Source organism: Tubulanus polymorphus, chromosome 6, assembly GCF_964204645.1.
Source record: "Tubulanus polymorphus chromosome 6, tnTubPoly1.2, whole genome shotgun sequence".
In the NCBI taxonomy this organism is placed as follows: Eukaryota; Metazoa; Nemertea; class Palaeonemertea; order Tubulaniformes; family Tubulanidae; genus Tubulanus; species Tubulanus polymorphus.
The window spans coordinates 2,661,407-2,680,680 of NC_134030.1; the positions used below are offsets into that span (position 1 = coordinate 2,661,407).

The following is a 19,274-nucleotide window of genomic DNA, read 5'->3' on the forward strand; positions in this document are numbered from 1 at the left end:
TGATTTGAAGTTTCTGCTAATTCTCCTGTCCCTGGAGACAGCAGAAATCTATCAAGAAGAGAATATTCTTCGGGCAAAGCATAATTGAAAAGTGCCCGAGTCATATTTGAAGAGGATGAAATGGTACTCGTACCGGAATCATGCTCAACTTTTGCTCAGAAAGTTTCTCAACATTTCATATAGCATCAAAATACAAAAAAATACTACTTGTAAAACCATTATCAGAAAAAGTTGTTTTCAAGTAAAAGATATCGTCTATTGCGTGTATATCTAGGTTGTCGCAAAAGGAGAATGTCAAACAGGAAAGACTAGTTTTTCAAATAGGAGGAGGTGACTAGCTTGTGAAAGAGTTGACCCGAATATGAGTTGAGTGAACCACTCACCCGCTTAATTCCGATTTAGTTTTATGTTCGTCTTGAAATTGTTCAGGATTAACGGCGCCATCTGGATTATCACGTTCAGCAGGCGCGACCAAATTCACGTCTTCGTTTTGTTTCGATGTATTTCTCTCTGAAACGACAAATGTTAGAAATAAATATTCAGTCGGACTCTCATACTGCAGGAAATATTCAATGATCTTTAAATCAGCCATTGACCAGGCTAATTGACCATGTTCGTGGTCCGATTCACAAAAATGATAAACTCCTAAATTGTTGTTCTGCAGCCAGTCTAGCTGACCCTGTTCAGCAGCTTGACTGACGAACCCTGTTCAGCAGAGCTTGACTGACTAATCCTGTTCAGCAGCCTGACTGATAAACCCAAATAGACTCTTTCATCATAAATGTAAATTTCATTATATATATTTAATTGAAAAAACCATCCGTTTATTAACAACAAAACAAGAATACAGTAAGCAGTTCTTTAAGTGAACAATTTCCTTTTTTAATAATTTTCAAATACTTATTATACCACTGGGTATGGACTTGTAAACAAAAAGTGGATGATGAAAAATCTCAACTTTATTAATGGTGACAAATCGCGATCTTAATTTAAATCGTGTCTTTAGAGAATGACAATAAAAATGGATGAATTTAGATCAATCTCGAAGATATCATAATAGTTGGATATTTCATTATCATCTTCATTGACAATCAGCTCATCAATCGTAATAACAATACATAATGACCGAATTTCAGGGGCCACTGATCCAGGGGACTCTTATAGTGCCATTTTCTATTTTTCAATGAACAAAAATTGTAAAATTTCAGTGATGTGGGAAGTGACAAGTTCAAGTTCCTGTTTTAAACAGCTGGAGTTTACAGTCTGAGGTCCTGTTACAAGTGGCAAAGTTTGTCAGCATAAAACAGCCGGATGTAGAGTTTGATAAGCCCCTCGGTGCGAAAATCATTCAATATTGCCTTTTTGAACATCAAAGTGCTCTTTTGGATTGTGACAAGTTTTTCAAAATCAGACCCTGGATCCTCCCCTGAATTTTCATTCATACCAATATGGATATTATTTTTCCCTTAGTTTATTCTATCTAAGAGCATGATTATTTCATTGAGATAAGAAAGCTCCTCTATTATGCACGGTCAACGTGATTCTACAATAATCATTATAGCATTGATTTAATTATTTACACTAGGTGAATCCCGTTAACACCTCTTTTCAGCAATCTTGAATAACAATATAATCTGTGATTACGTATGGAAAATTTAACAAGTAAGAATTAAAACTGTCAATATTTAGCCACCTGACAAGTGCTGCCATCTGGCGTTTGATACAAAAACTATTCCATATGACTCAACTGCGCATTAGATGATTTATAATTGAGGCGTGTTCACATTTCTATTCTGAGTTGTTGTTACCAGGTGTGGTTATAATAGAACACATTATTTCAAAACAGCTACCACCACACACTAATACTATCGGCACTACTACATAGCAATTACTCTCATCTCATATAGAAATACTGTTATATTCTCTTGTTGTACATGACACAAAATTGGATAAGCTTACGAATGATATTATAGAACGAACTAAGTTGTCTGAGACTGGTCTTAGTTCTAATCCGAGACAATGGAACTGGCCCTTGAATATGTGACTATACGGTATCACTCGTTTTATTCGGATTTTCACATATTTTGGTCCCCTCTGGTTAATTTCTATTCAAACGAGGGCACAGACTTCATTTCATTCGTGAAAAATTTACCAGTCTCCGGTTCTACTGTATAACATCCATATTACAGGTATTCAATCTGTAGCCCTTCAGACAATCATCCACGTAATGAACACACTATGAACACTACATTGCCTGTGTTGGAAATTGTACAGATATTGTATCTAACATATGTAGTTCATTTTCATTTAGAAATGTCTCGGGTAAAGTTTTGAAAACATGTGGAGTGTGGACGATCAAAATTGGAAGACTGACGATTAAGGTGTTGAATGTATTGTGTAAGTGCAGGGTCCAGGCAGCAGATTGATACAACACGATATTGTAATTATTTGGACAAAAAAGCCATCAATAGTAGAATTAATGCTATTTTACACGCAGCACAAGTGGTAAACTGTTAAACTGATCCGGATTTAGTGAAATTGAAAGATATTTGTAAAAGTAAACCTCACTTTACTTGGTCAAACTGCAACTGAAAAAAAATTGGTCCGAAAAATAAAATAGGAAATCAAAAAATGATTTTTTGTTTTTGTCCAAGTCTGGTGAAAGTCAGCAGCGAGTTGTTGACCAAGACTGAGTTTAGCAAGATTTACTTTGTAAGTAACTACATCATATATTACAAATTAGGTAAATAACAATATATTCATAACAAATTCTTCTAAAGAATATTTTGATACGGATTTTGTATAACATAACATGTAATTATATAAATCAGGAGGAGGTGGCAGGGAGAGGGGGTGGCAGGGAGAGGGGGTCACCTATTTCAATGGGATAGATACCGTAAAGATAAGATAGTTATAATTATATCGAATAACAATACAGCTAATAAAAATATTCACCATGCTGTTCACTTCTTGATTTGAATTTTATGTCAAATCAATGCACTGAATTTGAAAACTTTTTCATCTAAGAATTGGTCATGGTCATGCAGCCTTTTCATAGGACTAACCGAAATTGCTAGACTATGGTATATCAGATTTTGTACTTAAATTTTGTCATTGCTTTTTTACAAAACCGTCGTAGACACAGTCTGTCTAATTTGTCATTTTTTTTAGAATATGTACAATCAAATACATAAACATGTACATTAACAAATATAACTCAAGAGAATGACTTTAATGGACACAGGACGGATTAAAGTCTTCATATGATCACAAATCATTTCATCGGCATACAATTAATAGAATAGAATATTTCACGTGATATCCATGAAATACTTCTCCTATGAGACATATAGACTTGATCTATGAATAATTCAAATCGGATAAAACTTGATTCTTTGTTAGTTAATTCAATCGGGTATAGTTTGAATAAGTTCCTGAAACGAGGAAGTTTGAACGTCAAAATTTTGCAATAAATTCCCCTAACTGAATTCCTCTATTCAAACAAACAAAAAAACCAGTTATATTCTATATAACTGCGATAAAAACCGACAAAAATACAGTAGTTACACATGACAACACAATGCTTTGAATAACAGTAGAAACTCTGTTTATCTCTGCCTTCTTGGGACTAATGAATTTTCTCCAGGGCACGGAGTAAATTCTGGGGTAGTCGGAGAGACATGAATGGAAAGTAGAAAGATTGGTTGTGTCAAGTGTAATAATAAAATTGATCATTATCAACAACAAGAACTATTAACCCTATCCATGTAACATTACTAAAATTGTCTCTATTTTCAGTCCGAATTTGGATTTATAATTCAATTTCAAAGTGTAAGTCGTCATTTGGATAAGTCATCAACTAAATGCCCCAACTAGACTCAAACCAATGTCACTCTATCCTGCTATTTTTATCCTGGTGCGAATTTTTAAAAATTTATTTATTTTAAATGGTTTGACCATTACGTGGGTCAGTTGACATCGGTACAGCGCCAACTTCACCTGAAATTTTGAAAAAAAGATAAAATTCTTCAGCAAAATTTCAACTTTTTCAGATAGAATTTAAGAATCAATAAGCAGTCAATATTTACCCGGATTTTGGAAAGCTTGGTTCATGTTTCCATTTACTTTTGGACTGCTGTTGCAGTTGCTGTTGTTGTTGGGGTTATTGCAATTGTTCATTTCTGTAATCAAGAAATTCTTTTTCTCGCAAAATGCTTATGAGTTCAACACTGAGTGGAACAAAGGAATCGACAATTTTAGGCACAAAATAAACAACCATTTCAACATTTTATAATTTCCCTAGTGTCGCTTGAGCAGGAACGAGCAGCCATTAAATCCATGTCATAATCATAGATTCCTATAAATTCTACTATCTATCCATTCTAAATAAATTCAATCTACTTTCGATGATTGAACAGAAATCTTTGATCAAGTGTGACTCTAGAAAAATGTCATTTTGTAGCCCGAATCTCATATTATTCATTAAAATCAAAGATGGCTGCTTGAAAACGAAATTGGTGCATCATGTGAGTGCTATGTGCAGTTTGCAATGGATAGAATAGAATTTGTACTTACTCTTACAATAGCAGATTATTGATATCATGAGTCCAGAAATCACTATAATAATCACTATTACAATTACACTAACACAAGCAGGTACGTTACATTTACACCAACCATCATCGCATAGCTCAGTAATAGGTCCCGCTAAAAAAGAAATAAGATATTTAAATTCATGCTCATTTACATTCATCATTCCAAAATGATTGTTATTCATTAGTGTAGGTATTTACTCTGCATTTTTTCATATTTATACAACTAATATTCATAACTTTTTGTGTGCGAAAGTTGACTTAACCCATTAGACGCCGCAACTTCATATGTATGATCCAGAATAACAAACTCTTAATTAGCCAATTGAATTTTCATATAAAGATTTAGTAGATGCAGTGTGAAAACTATTGAAAATGATACATTACAACCATTGGTTATTTTGAAGATTTACTATCTATTGCTGTATCGATTTGGTCAATCATTGATCAAAACTTTGACCTTTGACCCCCTCAAACTATAGATGGCGCTATAGTACAGCGGACGTTGGCGGACATTCTGAGGAGATACAAGTCGAATGTCGACGAATGTTCTGCGGTCCATTGGGTTAATAGATAAGCCTCCTCTCACCCCTTCCCAAAAAGAATTTGAGTGATACTTACTTGTAGGTTCTTCTGAAAATATATCAATTCAAAATGCATTAGAATCTGTTAAATACAGTAGAAACTGCTTCCAAGAGCGGGGCAGTTCAACTGGGATTATAAGATTCTCTAAAAGTATTTTTAGTATTTTGAGGTATTTGAGGATGTTTTATGAATTTCATTTTTTATCTGAAGTCATGGTTCCCACAGTTATATGAATTCAAAATTCCCAAGTATTTCATGGGTGATTTTTCAATGTTCCCAAATGGAAATGAACATGTCTTATCGTCATGCTACAGTCAACATTTTAGCGGTGACTGGTTGACATAGGTGATTTTCAAGGGAAATCGCTGAAGAAAGTTGCCTTTGGCAAATGCAATATGTGAAATGTAATGAATTTTCCAAATAATTCCCTGATTTGAGGAAAATTTTTCAAATTCCAAATATTTTGTAACTGGGTATGTTTATTTCAAAATTCCAAAGTTTTTACCCAATTTCCCTGTTCTGTGGGAACCATGTGAAGTTGACTATTCATTTCTATAACGTTGTCAACAAACAACCCAGACTGGCGAGAGTGGAATGCTATTGAATGAATCGATTGAAATAGCTCTGTTGAATGCTGAATAGCTGTATGGGAGTTCCATGAATATGCGGGGAAAACCCCGGTGATCAATAGACGTAATTGAAAGCTCTAATCAAAACAACTGACAATATCATACTCATATATGAAATGCACGTAAATGATTTTTAAACTGATAAAATGAAAGGAAAGTTTCAATTGAAATTACTCTAGCCAAGAGATTTCACTGATTGTAGAATAACAGCAACAAAGCAAGTTTTACTGAATTAATTGAAGAAATTATATCGAGAGTTTAACTCTTTTGAGAAACTTGACCTTGATTCGCTATTGGGTGAGATATTTACATTCTCAATATTACTGAATAGGAGGCAGTTTCACGAGGCTAAACATTTACCTTCAGGTTGACATTTCACCAGTTTGTTCAGATTATTGACATCATATGCACAGCAACGCACATTCTTAATTTCTGTTGCGTTCTCTAAAACCAGGACACTTTTACTGCGATATTTTGGCCACTTCGGTATAAGTGGACAACTATCATTATTCACAGGGTCGTTAGTGATACTGACTGGATCTTTCTATGAAATAATGAAACAATTTTTGAATAAACAAAAATGCTAATTGCAGAATTAATTGCTACGAATGAAACCTGAATTCAGAGAATTACTTCAATAAGTCGCCTCTAATTTCTATTCCCAAATCTATTTGCTAAGAATAAGTCATCATCAACTTAATGATCGTCAAAACTAAATGAACTACGAGGACTTAAAAGTGACCGAGTTTAACTGTAATTAAAAAAATTATACTGTTTTTCAGCAATGATGTAGTTTGTGAAAATTTCCCTATTTGATGTAGGCCTAAAAAACTTACTGGTTCTGTTCCATTAACCGTCCATTTATATGAATATTGTGAGAATGTACAGGCTCCGGTTCCTTCATCAACAGAATCTCCCGCTAAACAAGTGAATTCTGTCTTATCATCAGATGATGTCATGTTTATCAGCTGTGGTACGTCTGAAAAATTTTGGTAATTTTGGCAATCCTTTAATAATACAGTGTAAAAATCAATATTTTAGTTCAGCAGCTGGTCTTCGTCTGTGATGGTCCTTTGAAGACTTATATCTGGTATGTACCAACAAAACTGACAGAACTAGGCCACCTGGACGTCCTCTTATGTTAAGTTGAAAGACTTGAGTCTCTTATGTCAGTTGCTAAAGCAGAGTATGTCACAGGCAGTCACAAGTCTCAGGCAGACACAAGTCACTGACAGTCAGTCGGTTGGCATTTCCTGAAAAATAGGTGTGACAGGCAAAGAGTGAAAGCCAGGTGCAGTGTTTTCAATAAGAAATTAACAAGCCAGGTCCCTTTGAAAAACAGGAGGGTCCCATAATATGTCACCGTTCCGGAAATGAAAGCTGGTTTGAAAAAACAGGCGGGTCCTTTACAAACAACAGACGGGTCTGGGACCTGGAACCTGGCTCTTATTGAAAACATTGAGGTGTAGGTCAGGGGCCAGTTGCTCAAAAGTTGGTTAAAGATAATTGTAACAATGAAATTTCAATTGTCACCATATCAACTATCCACTGGTTAACTCTAACCAACTTTTCAGCAACCGGCCCCAGGATTTCCATGTTTATAGAATAAAACTAGAAAAAGAAATACTTTCATCAAATTGTTTTTTTTTTGTTTATCTGGCTCTGTTTTCTCATGTAGAATTAGTAGTATTTCTCAAGTGATAGAGCCTGGTGCGATGCAGAGGGGGTACTTTGCAGGAAATATGTCAGGTGTTTTGAGCCCCACTTCAATAGATAAGGTGTCACTAACACACTGCAAAGAATCACCATGGGCTATAAAACAAAGGGCCATGAAAACACGGCGAAAGATCAGAGGATATTTTTCCTCAGTGTTTTCGAAATTTAGCACAAATTTGAAATGCATTGACTTATGTGCTATAAATTTTCAACGAGGTGCAAAACGTACTTTGTTTTTAGTCCATAGAATGACTGATGATAATCTGTTTTAGTAGTACAGTCATTAACCTAACTGGTGTCATGCAATTAATTCGCCATCTATTAGGCCTATCAGAGTTTAGAAACAGTACGTTTTGACCATACTCCCTCAGCAGGGATTTGAACCTGATGGCACCGAAACCCTGCCACACTAGACCGGGTGCGCAGCTTAGATGATGACATTATCAGCCAATCAGAAATCTTGTTTTATTTTAGCGCGCGTTTTTTCCATTTATAGTTCTTCCATGTAATTTGTCTCAGAGATTATACAACGAAAGCAATCTGATTGGTGCCGCAAGTTTTTGTGCAGCAAACTCGCGCACCTGGTCCAGTGGGGCAGAGGTTCGTGCTGTGGCCGAGTGTAGAGGTGCCATCAGGTTTGAATCCCTGCCGGTGTATCATGGCTTTTGGCAGGAAAGTGATGGGAACTTTCAGCTATTCCAGTATGTCTTTGGCAGAAGTTAATATGGAGAAAACTAAATTTTGACAGATACTCACCGGTAAGAGTGTATTGTAAACTGTCTAATACATTTCCTACGATACATTTAAAAACAGGTGTCCCGTAATTATACCAGCGATCATCAAACATTTTAAACGTCATCGTTAAATTCGCCTCGGTACCGCTCCCCTCCGGATTGTCTCCCGTACACTTTATATCGAACGTGTTGAAGTCGATAAATAAAGTTGTATTCTTGAAAGCTCTCGCTGGGTATTTTTTACAGTTTGTATTGAATGTAACGTATGAATTACGAGGAGCAGTGTCCATAGGTCCTTCAGGTTCAACCCTGAACACCGATGAAACACCAGCCGGATCTGGAAAGTCTCTTATCGTACACGTCATATTATACCAGTCTGTAGTTAGCATATCAGTGTTCCTATTACTAGTCAGTGTTATACTGAGAGCCATCACACCTGAAATATAATATATCTATCTATTTAAACACGGTATAAACAGTTTAATTCATCAATTCACCAGAATCAGTGAACACAAGGCGCTGTACGACCTAGAGAGGAGTGTTCATCCTCGCTTGCCAGGGTTCGATTGCCGCCCGCCGAAGCTCACACCAAAACAAACCCTGGCTTAAAACCCTTCATCGGTTTATCACATCGCCTGAGATTGCCGCTAAAAGTGGCTATCAGTCTATGTATCAAGCAAATCATGCGGTAGATTCGCTACACATCTGTTTGGCTAGATATATATAGATTGATGGGGGCTGAGCAGCTGTCAGTTTGGCATAGAAATCTTAGGCAATTTAATATACCAATGAAATTGAAAGGCAAGCGAGGGTGGGTGAGGAGAGCTGTGGTCGGTATGCCTGCTGTTTAGGTGTCCCTAATGGTTATGTACCTAACCTTAACACTTAACACTAGCACCACCCAGTGGATAAGGTGACCCAAACTGCAGACCCCAGGGGACCCCAGTACGTAATAACAAATAAATTAGAACAGAATTAAAGAAAGAATGAATGAAAGACTGCTAACTTGATGAATTCGGGTAGAAGAAAACCAGCATCACCAGCAGAGCAGCAGCAACAGCCGCTGCATTAGCAGCTACCGCTTTTTTCATCGCCCACGGTTTTACAGATCGAATAATCATTTACACAAGACGAGTGTTTAATCCTTTAATTCAAACTGGGAGTCTCATAATCGCGTCGTTACGGGGTGATGACGTGATAGGGTGTAGTTGTAGTATGGAAAATGGAAAACCCAGCAAATCGCTTCCTGGTCGACTGATGCGACTTCTATCGATAAATCGTTCTACTATAATCAATACAAATTCATATGTTCATTGCGCAAAGAAAATGTCATCCTCGCTTGCCAGGGCTGTCGTCAGGTTTCAACGAAACTCTGTATGTTACCCGGGTACCAAGAAACATCGTATCAAGTAGTAGATAGATCACGAGATTTATATCACTACAGGGGCGCGTCTAGGGTCTGAATCAGGAAGGGGTACACCCGATTTTCAGCATTCACGTCGGTTCGATTTCTAGGGGTCGGAAATGAAGACTACTCACTCCGGACTAGGGGTCTAAATGCACTGAGGAAATATTCAATGATCAATCAGCCGGTGACCAGGCTAAATGACCCTGTTTTGAGATCCATTTCACAAAAACGATAAACTCCTTAATTAATCTATGAGGTTCGGCAATGCCTGACTGATGACCCGGTTCAGCAACCTGCCTGATTGACCCTGTTCAGCAGCCTGACTGATAAACCCAAATAGACTCGGTCATTAATGTAAATCTCCATTAAATATATTTCACAGGTTTATTAACAGCATTACAAGAATAAGCAGATAATTTAGAAGCGAATGAATTATTTCTTTTCGCCCCTTTTTTACATATTTCTCCCGAAAACGTTTGCTATAATCATATATTACTCATAAGAAAATGAGATTTGTACTGTTTTGTACTGTTTTTGCTTCTATGGAATTTGAATTATTTAGACTCTCTACCTAAGATCTATTTTTCAAATACTTATTACGGGTTCTTGTAAACAAAAAGTAGATGATTGAAAAAATATCAACATATTATAGAACACATTATTTTAAAACAGCACACTACTACTACACAGCAACAGTACTCAATCTCATATAGAAATATCATTACTCTCATCTGTACACAGCCCGATATCCAAAAGTGATAATCTTACAAATGATATTAACGAATTAAGTGGTCGGAGACTGGTGTTAGATCTAGAATTTTCACTAATTTCGGACTAAAATTCCAGTCCTCTCTAGGTCATTTCTATTCAAATGTTAGCACGGACTTCATTTAACTTGTAAAAAATTTACCAGTCTCCGTGGATCCAAATTAAGCGAGTTCTACTGGACGTATCGGCCCCACTCCGCGCGGTTGCGCCACCACGCGGGATTTACGCGAAGCAGCAGAACACAAACATGGCCACTCTCAATTATCAATGATAGAAATCGTGTGTGCATTTCAATTATTTCGGCTGTTAGGGTTTTAAGGCACAATATAAGTTGATGATGTGATATGGCGATGTTAATTAATGATAATTCCGCAGTGAAGCTAGTCACGAACGGTGCCGATTGAGTGTACAGCTGCCAAAAACACTGAAATGTGCGTAGTTGCGTAACTATTTGCAATGAATTACAGACGAAACACGAAGCCTTAACGGCCGTTTAAAAAAAATTATACCAATCGCAATTGTAAAATAAAAATGAGATAGAACCTAAGATTAAATTCTGGCCATTTCTAAAATGTTATTAATTATTATTACTAATTTTTAGTCAGTGCGGAACGTTTAGTTTTCCAAAAATAATGAGGGGTGGTAGGTAGTCATGCAATTCAAGTCATCATTTATTACACGTTACTTCCGGGTTGTTGAAAATCTCGCGAGTCCTGGACTAAACCCCAATGAACAATGTGATCTGTGTGCTGGCCACAAATGCACACAGATCACACTACACTACCCATTACACACTCCAGTACCCACAGCTTTCATATATCCATCCAAATATTTAGTGGCTTTCTTCCTGGATAACATATGTATGCTGACGAAATGTCTAATGTCTGGTGTTTGTAGTTGATTTTCGATTAGAAATGTCTCGGGTAAAGTTCTGAACACATGTGGAGTGTGGACGATCAAAATTGGAAGACTGACGATTAAGGTGTTGAATGTATTGTGTAAGTGCAGGGTCCAGGCAGCAGATTGATACAACACGATATTGTAATTATTTTGACAAACAAAAAGCCAGCAATAGTAAAATTAATGCTATTTTACACGCAGCACAAGTGGTTAACTGTGAAAATGACCCAGATTTAGTGAAATTGAAAAATATTTGTAAAAATGATATTTGAAGCTGATATGATCTACTACACCGGTCATTCGTATACGCCTAACACCGGTTATGGATATATTATTTTTACCTGTCTGTTGGTGCAATTATATCAATCATATCACAATTAGATATTTAGAAATCAATGACAAAAATAAACTAAATTTTATACATAAACATGATACCTCCTACAATCGGATAGATACCATAAAGCAGGCTCGGATCTAGGATTTTTTCCAGGAGGGGGTTCATAAAGGATGTTAAGGCTAAAAAAAATTGATACCTTGTTTCTCCGCTCTGCTGAGCTTAAATGTTGACCCGGCCGGCCGGCCGCCTATCTACCCTATACATTACTTTTTTAAAAATCGTGATCAATTTTACCATAACAGACCCGGCCGCTATAGAAATGAGCTGTTTATAAATTTTATCATATTTTACAAAAATGACCCGGCCGCTGCGGAGAAACAAGGTATCATTTTTATTTAGCCTAATGTTAGGCTAAAATCTCTGATAGAGGGCCTATACGGCATATTGTTTGGCCAAACATAAGATGATATGGTACCGATTACGTAGTATTGTTCGCCCGCTTTGTCTTGAGTACATTCGGTTCAAGAAAAAGATTGAAATATTTTTTTTGGTAGCTGAGCAGGGTCACGACCCCTGAACCCCCTCTCTGGATCCGCGCCTGTAAAGATAAGATGGTTTTAATAATATCAAAAGACAATACAGCTAATCAAAATACACCATGCTGTTTACTTCTTGATTTGAATATGATGTGAAATGTACTGAATTAGAAGAATTGGTCATGCAACTGAAATTGCTAGACTATGGTATATCAGATTTTGTACTTAAATTTTGTCATTGCTTTTTTTACAAAACCGCCGTAGACAGAGTCTGTTTAATTTGTCAATAGAAAATTTCACGTGATATCCATGAAATACATGAAACATAGAGACTTGATCTATAAATAATTCAAATCGGATAAAACTTGATTCTTTGTTAATTCATAGTATAGGTATTCATGGTATAGTTTGAATAAATTCCTGAAACGAGGAAGTTTGAACGTCAAAATTTTGTAATGAATTCCCATAATACTGAACTAAAGTTATATTTTATCCCTCACTGCGATAAAACTCTACATAAATACAGTAGTTGCACATGACAACACAGCTTTGAATAACAGTAGAAACTCTGCTTTCGTGGGACTAATTAATTTTCTCCAGGGCAGGAAGTAAATTCTGGGGTAGTCGGAGAGACATGAATGGAAAGTAGAAAGATTTCAAACATCAAGTGTTGGAAATCGGCTGTGTCAAGTGTAATAGTAAACTTGATCATTATCAATAACAAGAACTATTAACCCTATCCATGTAACATTACTAAAATCGTCTCTATTTTGAGTCCGAATTTGGATTTATAATTCAATTTCAAAGTGTAAGTCGTCATTTGGATAAGTCATCAACTTTATGGTCCAAACTAGACTTAGGCCAATTTCACTATATTCTGATATTTTATTCCTGGTCCAAATTTTAAAGATTTATCCATCTTAAACGCTTTGACCATTACTTGGGTCAGTTGACATCGGTACAGCGCCAACTTCACCTGAAATTATAAAAAAAAGATAATATTCTTCAGAAAAATCTTCTATTTTTTCAGAAAGAATTTAAGAGAATTAGAAGTCAATATTTACCCGGATTTTGGAAGGCTTGGTTCATGTTACCATTTTCTTTTGGACCGCAGTTGCTGCAGGATATTGCGGTTGTTCATTTCTGTAATCAAGAAATTCTTTTTCTCGCAAAATGCTTACAGTTAACACTGAGTGGAACAAAGGAATCGACAATTTTAGGCACAAATTAAACAACCATTTCAACATTTTATAATTTCCCTAGTGTCGCTTGAGCAGGAACGAGCAGCCATTAAATCCATGTCATAATCATAGATTCCTATAAATTCTACTATCTATCCATTCTAAATAAATTCAATCTACTTTCGATGATTGAACAGAAATCTTTGATCAAGTGTGACTCTAGAAAAATGTCATTTTGTAGCCCGAGTCTCACATTATTTGTTAGAATCCAAGATGGCTGCTTGAATACGATATTGAGTGCAATGTGCTGTCTGCAATTGATAGAATAGAATTAGTACTTACTCTTATAATAGCAGGTCATTACAATTATTATGAGTCCAGACATCACTATGATTATCACTATTACAATTACACTCACACAAGCAGCTAGGTTACATTTACACCAACCATCATCACATGGAGGAGGAGCAGGTCCCGCTAAAAATGAAATAAAATATTCAAATTCACGCTCATTTATATTCATCAGTCGTACGACTTGTAGGTTCTTCCGAAAATATATCAATTCAAAATGCATTAGAATCTGTTAAATACAGTAGAAACTGTTTCAAAGAGCGGGGCAGTTCAGCTGGGACTGAAAGATTCAAATCAAATAGTTTTCTACTTGTCTAAAAGTGTTCACTGCTTTAATACAAACATCGAATAAACTCAACCACGTCTGGGTACAACATATTTTTAGTATTTGAAGGTATTTGAGAACGTTTTATGAATTTCCTTTTTTATCTGAAGTTGACTATTCATTTCTATAACGTTGTCAACATAAACAACCCAGACTGGCGAGAGTGGAATGCTGTTGAATGCTGAATAGCTGTATGGGAGCTCCATCTATAAGTTTGGACGGGAAAAACCCCGGTGATTAATACGGGTAATTGAATTAATTGAAGAAATTATAACGATTTAAGAGTTTTTTGAGAAACTTGACCTCGATTTTCAATTGGGTGAAATATTTACATTCTCAATATTACTGAATAAGTGTCAGTATATTGCAGTTTAACATTTACCTGCATATTTCACCAGTTTGTTCGGATTATTGACATCATACGCATAGCAACGCACATTCTCAATTTCGGTTGCTTCCTTTAAAACCAGGACACTTTTACTGCGATATTTCAGCCAATTCGGTATAACTGGACAACCATCATTATTCGCAGGGTCGTTAGTGAGACTGACTGGATCTTTCTATGAAATAATAAAGAAATTATTGAATAAGAAAATGCTAATTGCAGAATTAATGACAATGAGTGAAACCTGAATTCAGAGAATTACTACAATAAGTCGCCTCTAATTTCTATTCCCGAATCTATTTGCTAAGAATAAGACATCACCAACTTAATGATCGTCAAAACTAAATGAACTACGAGGACTTAAAAGTGACCGAGTTTAACTGTAATTCAAAAAATTATACTGTTTTCAGCAATGATGTAGTTTGTGAAAATTTCCCTATTTGATGTAGGCCTTCTTAAAACTTACTGGTTCTGTTCCATCAACCGTCCATTTATATGAATATTGTGAGAATGTACAGGCTCCGGTTCCTTCATCAACAGAATCTCCCGCTAAACAAGTGAATGTTTTCTTATCATCAGATGATGTCATGTTTATCCACTGTGGTACGTCTGAAGAAAAACAGTTCATACACATTTCTAAATTTTGAAGGTAAAATTCAATGTTATTCCATTAAACAACTTAATTCCCATAATAGAACGATGACCACACTCAACGTGGTGAACGGATAATAAGATATAATCCCACTATTTACAGATTAAAAGAATTTAAAAACTTAATTCCCAGCTTCAAACAAATAAGGCCCAATAAAAAATAAATGGTTTTTTAATGTAAATTGCTTAAATTTTTTACCTTGATGACGCACACCGCAATTCAACCACATTCGCAGTGAAAGGATTTACATAGAGAAAACTAAATTTTGACTAATACTCACCAGTAAGAGTGTATTGTAAACTGTCGAATACATTTCCTACGATACATTTAAAAATAGGTGTCCCCTGATTATACCAGCGATCATCAAACATTTTAAACGTCATCGTTAAATTCGCCTCGGTACCGCTCCCCTCCGGATCGTCTCCCGTACACTTTATATCGAACGTGCTGAAGTCGATAAATAAAGTTGTTTTCTTGAAAGCTCTCTTTGGGTATTTTCTACAGTTTGTATTGAATGTAACGTATGAATTACGAGGAGCAGTGTCCATAGGTCCTTCAGGTTCAACCCTGAACACCGATGAAACACCAGCCGGATTTGGAAAATCTCTAATCGTACACGTCATATTATACCAGTCTGTAGTTAGCATATCAGTTTTGGTATTACTAGTCAGTGTTATATTGAGAGCCATCACACCTGAAATATAATATATGTATCTATTTAAACACGGTATAAACAGTTAAATTCATCAATTCACAAGAATCAGTGAACACGAGGCGCTGTAACACCTAGAGAGGAGGAGTGTTCATCATCGCTTGCCAGGGTTCGATTGCCGCCCGCCGAAGCTCACACCAAAACAAACCCTGGCTTAAAACCCTTCATCGGTTTATCACATCGCCTGAGATTGCCGCTAAAAGTGGCTATCAGTCTATGTATCAAGCAAATCATGCGGTAGATTCGCTACACATCTGTTTAGCTAGATATATATAGATTGGTGGGGGCTGAGCAGCTGTCAGTTTGGCATAGAAACCTTAGGCAATTTAATATACCAATGAAATTGAAAGGCAAGCGAGGGTGGGTGAGGAGAGCTGTAGTCGGTATGTCTGCTGTTTAGGTGTCCCTAATGGTTATGTACCTAACCTTAACACTATTCTTTAATAACACTAGCACCACCCAGTGGATAAGGTGACCCAAACTGCAGACCCCAGGGGACCCCAGTACGTAATAACAAATAAATTAGAACAGAATTAAAGAAAGAATGAATGAAAGAATGCTAACCTGATGAATTCGGGTAGAAGAAAACCAGAATCACCAGAGCAGCAGCAACAGCCGCTGCATTAGCAGCTGCCGCTTTTTTCATCGCCCACGGTTTTACAGAACGAATAATCATTTACACAAGACGAGTGTTTAATCCTTTAATTCAAACTGGGAGTCTCATAATCGCGTCGTTACGGGGTGATGACGTGATAGGGTGTAGTTGTAGTCACAGGGGTTTGGCGATGGGCTAGACTGGTTGCCTGTCCCATTCAATATGGGACAGGTTTTGCCCGTACGCCATCTTCCGCGGATGTTACGGATCCAAACAGATTTCAGTATTTCATCACGTGAACAATGTAACATGGCCGCCTACACTGTGTCTCGATTTACGTTCCATGGACCTCTTTAAAGTCATTTTTTATACCAATGAAGAAAGAAATTCCATTAAAACTGCCAGGTAACGCTTCTGCAGGCACTTGTTTAGCGTGTGGTACCGAAAATATCGGTATGCAATTCAGGATGGCTGCGTGACAGCGCCGTCAAAACCTACAGGTCGTCAATCAGCAATTTGGACTGTGTGTGTGTATGGAGGAAACAATAATACATACAATACTACAACAATACATCCAATACTACTTGACATACTGAACCTTGCACCAGAGGCTACTTGTTTGTTCACTCGAGGCGATTGATTGATTACCGATTGTTCTTAATGTGACATTGGATATCAGCGGTTGATCCAGTGAAAATAATGACATCAACAAGGTAACTTCACCTACTTCCTTACTTCTTCATAAAATAAAAATATGAACATTGAATATGAGTGCTATTCCACGAACACTATATTGATTATCTATTGTAGATTATTGTGAGCGTTTTAGTGATGATTTTGTGAGTCACAACTCGTAGGATGTTTTAAGAAATTGAAGTAATGCATATCAAATTAGCTCAACATGAAAAGAATAGATTGCAATGCATCAAGGTAAGTTTGAAAAATGGATTCTGAACCATTAATTGTAAAGTCAATCCAGGTTTAATTGTAAGTAAGATATGTATTTTAATTTCAGAATGATAACATCATGCAGTAATCAAAGAGAATAAAGAATCAGTACTAGCTGTCATGAAATGAGATTCCAAATAACAGGCGGTGAAACTCCTTGATTCTGATAAACTCATCATCATCAGTTACATCAGCAAGCGCCGCTGCGCCAAGATGTTGTGTACTGTATTTCTCCACTGCTCACGATCTGATAAACTGATGAGGTTTAAAGAGCTGGATTCTGTGAATAACTGTACTAGCGAGCCTTCAATTTGAATTGTGATTGGATTATCTGTCTGGTCGAGACATGGTCTTTATGATTCTAAAGACACTATCATTCAAATCGGGGATAGCAGGATCGTCCCCATTTGTCGATGAAAAAAAAACTACTGTTTTATGTCATGAAATACGTAGTGACATTGCTTATTCTCTTGTCAATTGCTTATTCTCTTGTCAGGGGCTGAACAAGATATTGTACCAGAAGTGAACAATAAATATTTAATTCAGTGAAAAAGAATTGGTCGTGATGAATTTTATAATCTATTTCTAGCAAAGTCAACATTGACATTGTGTGGTCCATGAGGAGAGAGGATATTGCGAATTTCCAGTGTGATCTGAGTAACTTGTCTTCACCAAAAGTCTCTTAATTTGACTGTGCCAACTAGCTGTCTGTATCAGGAAATCAGTAGGCTGAGGTGGATCCAAATATCTGATCTCATAAAGCGCTAAGGAGTTCAACAATAGTAAACTTTATTCAGATACTAAATATAGTCAACTGTATTAAAACATCAATTCACTAAATACATACATCTCAGAAAGGATGTCCCCTGTTCCTTCAATGTTCCGTATTCAGTGACGGTCGCGGCAGAGTTCACCTCGCATTAGATTTCGATCCTTGTTAGTTTGTATTCCGAGTACCAGGTAAATTATCATTGGATTTATCTGATGCTAACAGCAATTAATGTCTTTCCGTCCATTGTAAAGGGCAATTTTGATATCGCTCGAAGCTAAGCAAATTCGAAGAGACGCCATCTTAACCAGGAAGTAACTTGCTACTTTACATGTTTGACCTTATTTGACATGCGTCAAAAATGCATCCTCGCTTGCCAGGGGTCCGGTATCACTCCCGAACTCGCTTCCACCAGCCCCCTGGCCTCACGAAGCACGATTTCAATACTGGGGCTGTTGCGCATGACGTCATATATCGATTTGCGAAATACTTCCTTGTTCGGTAAAACGTTCGCTGATTGGTCCATTTAACGGAAAAACCAACAGAAGTCTACTGTCGTTTGTTACGAGCGCTGTGATTGGTACGACCAGATTCTGGTCGGCTAGTAACGACTCCAACGACTCGTGAGGTCAAGAAGGGGTTCGACGAACAACTTTAGCGTAGTGGGTTCGAATCCCTTGACGGGTGAAGATGCAAAAATGTAAAATGGAGGATGGGCACAACCGGTCTCTAATTGAAGATAGAGACCGGTAACCAGTCTACCAAGCCCATCGCCAAACCCCTGTGGTTGTAGTATGGAAAATGGAAAACCCAGCAAATCACTTCCTGGTCGACTGATGCGACCTCTATCGATAAATCGTTCTACTATAATCAATACAAATTCATTATTCATTGCGCAAAGAAAAGGTCATCCTCGCTTGCCAGGGCTGTCGTCGGGTTTCAACGAAACTCTGTATGTTACCCGGGTACCATGAAACATCGTATCAAGTAGTGGATGGATCACGAGATTTGTATTACTACAGGGGCGCGTCTAGGGTCTGAATCAGGAAGGGGCACACCCATCTGGATTTTCAGCAGGCGCGACCAAATTCACGTCGGTTCGATTTCTAGTTTAGGGGTCGGAAATGAAGACTACTCACTCCGGACTAGGG

The 19,274-nt window shown here is 37.0% G+C and overlaps 2 protein-coding genes and 1 long non-coding RNA gene across 5 annotated transcripts in view; 1 reads left to right on the forward strand and 2 right to left on the reverse strand.

Moving 5' to 3' along the window:
* LOC141906675 (uncharacterized) overlaps nt 1-16,943 on the reverse strand; it is an 18,942-nt gene extending 1,999 nt beyond the window's left edge. The window contains exons 1-9 of one of the 3 annotated variants that reach the window (XM_074795956.1): nt 16,376-16,943; nt 8,279-8,692; nt 6,643-6,785; nt 6,167-6,350; nt 5,214-5,225; nt 4,576-4,707; nt 4,089-4,181; nt 3,964-3,999; nt 384-510 (exon numbers count right to left, since the gene is read on the reverse strand). In XM_074795956.1, coding sequence (XP_074652057.1) covers nt 384-510; nt 3,964-3,999; nt 4,089-4,181; nt 4,576-4,707; nt 5,214-5,225; nt 6,167-6,350; nt 6,643-6,785; nt 8,279-8,692; nt 16,376-16,487 — 1,253 coding nt within the window. In that variant the 5' untranslated portion in view covers nt 16,488-16,943. Of the gene's footprint in view, nt 1-383; nt 511-3,963; nt 4,000-4,088; nt 4,182-4,575; nt 4,708-5,213; nt 5,226-6,166; nt 6,351-6,642; nt 6,786-8,278; nt 8,693-9,262; nt 9,464-16,375 lie in introns of those variants that run through there. The other 2 variants (XM_074795955.1, XM_074795957.1) reach the window with 2 other exon arrangements.
* Nucleotides 10,030-18,806, reverse strand: LOC141906676 (uncharacterized). The gene is made up of 7 exons (XM_074795959.1): nt 18,202-18,806; nt 15,380-15,793; nt 14,914-15,056; nt 14,445-14,622; nt 13,729-13,863; nt 13,270-13,348; nt 10,030-13,181 (listed from the first exon to the last, which is right to left on the reverse strand). The coding sequence occupies exons 2-6, from the start codon at nt 15,786-15,788 to the stop codon at nt 13,296-13,298; spliced, it is 918 nt and encodes a 305-aa protein (XP_074652060.1). The 5' UTR covers nt 15,789-15,793; nt 18,202-18,806; the 3' UTR covers nt 10,030-13,181; nt 13,270-13,295.
* Nucleotides 17,009-17,871, forward strand: LOC141906677 (uncharacterized). The gene is made up of 3 exons (XR_012619391.1): nt 17,009-17,119; nt 17,217-17,336; nt 17,422-17,871. It is a non-coding gene; the product is annotated as an uncharacterized LOC141906677 (long non-coding RNA).
* Nucleotides 18,807-19,274: the final 468 nt, after the last annotated feature.

Bases quoted from the DNA above. Each gene is read 5' to 3' on its own strand.
- LOC141906676 (XM_074795959.1), bottom strand. From the start codon at position 15,788: ATGGCTCTCAATATAACACTGACTAGTAATACCAAAACTGATATGCTA. The intron at 13,864-14,444 runs GTAAATGTTAAA...TTTCATTTTTAG, and splicing joins CAAACTGGTGAAATATGCAG to CGGGACCTGCTCCTCCTCCA. The intron at 13,349-13,728 runs GTAAGTACTAAT...TCTTGATTACAG, and splicing joins AATGACCTGCTATTATAAGA to AAATGAACAACCGCAATATC.